The following is a 3855-nucleotide window of genomic DNA, read 5'->3' on the forward strand; positions in this document are numbered from 1 at the left end:
TTTCATCAAACTACTTAACTTGAATGCATCATGATTTTCATTCATTGCTTTTATTATTAATTTTACATGGTAGGGAGTGGGGGAAAGGGGAAGCTTCTATTATACATGTACAGCAGCCCCCTACCATCCCCCAAACTGTGTTCATATGACGGTGCTATCTTGTATTGTTGCCTTTTCCATTACAACGGTGATTCCTGATCGAATGTAGAACCCATCTGCTGACCTATCTGCTTCTTCAACTCCCTATACAGAGAAAGCAATGCATTGGTTCGGTTAGGCATACACACACACACACACACACTGGACCGGAATAACTGCTAACTCATCAAAAGGGTAGCTATGCTTACTTCTCTGTTTGCAATGATGACATCTTTCCCGATCTTTGCATTCTTGTCAATAATGCAGTTCCTAATTTTGGTGTTCCTTCCAATCCCAATTGGGACTTTCCCTTCTGCCATCAAAGAAGCAATTTCGGCTTCTGTTTGGTAATAGTCTGCTCCCATCATTACAGTGTCCTGTAAAACATGGTTTCATCATAAAATGAGTGTTGTGCTGCATGGACTGGACCGTCCTTGGTCAAGAATTTATGGTAACTTACCTGAAGCTCAACGCCATAATCCAACCGCGAACGTTCACCAACAATGGAATGTTGGACTGTAGATTCTCTAAGGAAACATCCGTGAGAGATAATTGCATCCACAATCTGCCAAAGAAAAACTCAAATACAATGAGTGAGAGATCTTATGATGATGTTTTTTATACTTAAGATTCTATAAGATAGACTATTGTACCTTGCAATTCTCAATCTTTGTTGGTGGTAGGAATCCTGGAGATGTGAAAATGGGTTTCTTGGGATCATAAAATTCGAACTTTGGATTCTGCAAGATAGTAGCACAAAGCAGATATTAGCTCTAATAAACTGAACTACAACAAACAAATTTTGTCACTCTAGCAGGCTCATTGTATCGCAGAATGAGGATAAGAAAATGAGAAAAATGGCTTGGCTAAACCCACCTCTTTGGTAAGAGCAAGGTTAGCATCAAAAAAGGATTTTATTGTTCCAATGTCTTCCCAATAGTCTCCAAAAAAGTATGACTGCAAAAATTCAACTTTACATTGTTAGCTCCTGATAAATGGCAGATAATGTTCCTTGTAGAATGGATAGAAAAACATTTCGTAGAATTTCTCTTACATGGACATTGTATTCCTCCACGGCTGAAGGAATGATTTCAGATCCGAAGTCATTGGATGCAGGATATCTCCATTTCAGAAGATCGAGTAAGACATCTGTTTTGAATACATAGACCCCCATAGAGGCAACGTATGGTGACATTGATGCATCTTGAGGTGACAACCCAAGAAAAGAGGTATCTACATGCTGCAAAGAATCAAACATAGATACAAATGAAAGTTTAAGATTGCAAATGAAGTCCATATAATCTGTGTATGTTTTAAGTCTATACTAGCAAAGCTTTGCCATGTTAGATGCATTACCATTGCTTTTAGATCATCATCCTTTGGTTTTTCTGAAAATTGGATGACTCGGCCTGTGTCATCTACTTTGACCAGTCCATAATCTGATGCACGGCTGAACAGAAAGCAGGCAAATGGCAATTAAACAGAAAAAAAATAATAAATTTGGAATTTTTATTTTGAAAAAAAGTAGTTGCTTCTATTCACTTTAGAGTGAAATTTAAGTAAAATACTTGTATTATAATAGCAGAAAAAGACTCAAAATACCTTTCTCCCACAGCAGCGCAAGAAACTGTGATATCAGCATTTCTATCAACATGACTCTGTTTATTTGTTGTAGACACATGAGAAAAGTTTGGAAAATGATATGAAGTAATTATGAACCTGATATAACAATCTGAATATATACCTGCACGAGATCCATGTAATCCATTCGGTATAGATGATCTCCGGCCAAGATCAATACATTCTCAACATTTCTGTTCTTGGCATCCTACAAAAAATATTCTATTAAAAAACAAAGAAGAGAGGGCATATAATCAATTGACAAATAAAATCAGTTCCCCACCTCAAACACCCATGTAAATTGCCTCACAGCATCAGCAGTTCCTTGGAACCAATTCTTTCCAGCTTCTCCTGGTGTTTGAGTAGCAGCCAAAACCTGTTTGGCACTTAGTTGAATTTGATTAGTCCTCATGAATAGAAACAAACTCTAGTGGCTTCTATTTGTCTATCAATAAAAGCTAGTAGAGTTGCCGCCCAATGTCCATGTTAAGGGTGGTGACATACCTCCACAAAGCCATCCCCAAAGCTGATGCCATTTCCAAAATAGGTGCGTGCAATGTGACGATTTAGGGAAGCAGAGTTGAACTGTGTCAGCACAAATATCTTGTTAATGCCACTGTTGATGCAGTTACTCATTGGAATATCTATGAGCCTGTAGCATCCACCAACAGGTACCTGCAAAATGCACACAAAATTAACGTTGTACCGCCAAGATTAAAAGGGTAAGACTGTTGCGCTTACAGCAGGGGTTGCAGCTCGTTTGGTGAGAGGAAAAAGATGAGCCCCTGATCCTCCTCCCAGTATGATGGAAACAACATTGTTTGGGTCAGCCCCAACCTTTTTCTTAAGGAAAGATGGCACTTGTAGTGTCTGATTCTGAAATTGAAGTGCATAATAAAAATAAAAATGCAGCCAAGGAAACAAAGAACATAATTCTACAATCATTCAAAAGAATAATCTTTTTTTTTTTCCCGTTCCAGAACTGATCTTACCAGGGTTTGTTTGGTGGAATTTTTTGAAGTAAGAACAGCAGAAACACCGCCAGGCTTGACCCACTTGTGGGCAGCTTTAACGACACGGGGGCTGCTATTGAAGCTCCTTTTGATTCTTTCACCGAAGAAGCCATTCTCTTGATGAAAGATATCACCTTTCTCTGTGTTTGGTAAATGGGTATTGGCTTGGAAGGTCACACATGCAGACGCCATTGCAGAAAAGAAACCTCCAGATGAAACAAAAACCAAACAAATGAAGTAGGAAGAGTTTGATACAACGAAAAAATGGGGATCCCGAGAAGCAATCAGAAGAGGTAATAGTTAAGAATTTTGAAGGTAAATTATTGGAGGGAATGTGAATGTGAACGATCGAGTGGTTTTGAAGGCTAGTAATGGCCGCCTTTATTGGCTTGTGAGCCAGGGAGAGAGACCCTAATTTATTATGACTAATGAATGAATGACTTATTTTTATGATATAATAAGGTTGGGGAAAAAATCTTCTGGTTTTGGTAACGTGAAATCCCCTAAAAGAAAAGACAATAGTAGAAAAATAATGAATGACCCGTATTGATTGTTTTTTCCACTATAGCCCATGGCTCTGAATTCCCTTAGTCCAAGTTTCTAGGCGTCTCTTACACATGGCCAACCCATTAACCGACGAAATGCAATGCCATTTTCGTATATAAATTAATCTTTATTCTAATTCCTACGGTTGTTATTTGGTTTTACTCGTTCGCGTGTCACCATTTCCATTGGAAAGTGGGGTTTGTACATGTCACATGTCCAAGTATGCAACAGTGCATGCTAGCTAGAGCTATGCATTGATAGATCGAGATTTTTTACTTTTGTTGAGCTTGATTATGAACCAAGCTAATCATATGTTAGATGTAAGATTGGTATGTGATGTTGATTGATATTTAAGTTAAAAGTTTTTTTTTTTGATTGTTCATGTTATCTTCCATTTTAACATATTGTCAATATGAATTCTATTTAATAATTAATTGTTGGCTAATGAATTGCAAGAATGACAATAAATAAGATAGGAAAGAATTTGAATTTAATTTTAATTTTATCTGTAGGTTGAAAATATTATAATTATAATTTT

The 3855-nt window shown here is 37.3% G+C and overlaps 1 protein-coding gene across 1 annotated transcript; it reads right to left on the reverse strand.

Annotated features, from left to right (window-relative positions):
- Nucleotides 1–3266, reverse strand: LOC107608961 (glucose-1-phosphate adenylyltransferase large subunit 1). Its single transcript, XM_016310754.2, has 13 exons — nt 2751–3266; nt 2500–2634; nt 2263–2433; nt 2042–2134; nt 1883–1966; nt 1741–1796; nt 1495–1588; nt 1193–1378; nt 1015–1095; nt 792–878; nt 599–703; nt 348–515; nt 1–243 (listed from the first exon to the last, which is right to left on the reverse strand). Exons 1-13 carry the CDS (start codon nt 2961–2963, stop codon nt 142–144), a joined length of 1575 nt encoding a protein of 524 aa, XP_016166240.1. The 5' UTR covers nt 2964–3266; the 3' UTR covers nt 1–141.

Source organism: Arachis ipaensis, chromosome B07 (assembly GCF_000816755.2).
Source record: "Arachis ipaensis cultivar K30076 chromosome B07, Araip1.1, whole genome shotgun sequence".
Taxonomy (NCBI): Eukaryota; Viridiplantae; Streptophyta; class Magnoliopsida; order Fabales; family Fabaceae; genus Arachis; species Arachis ipaensis.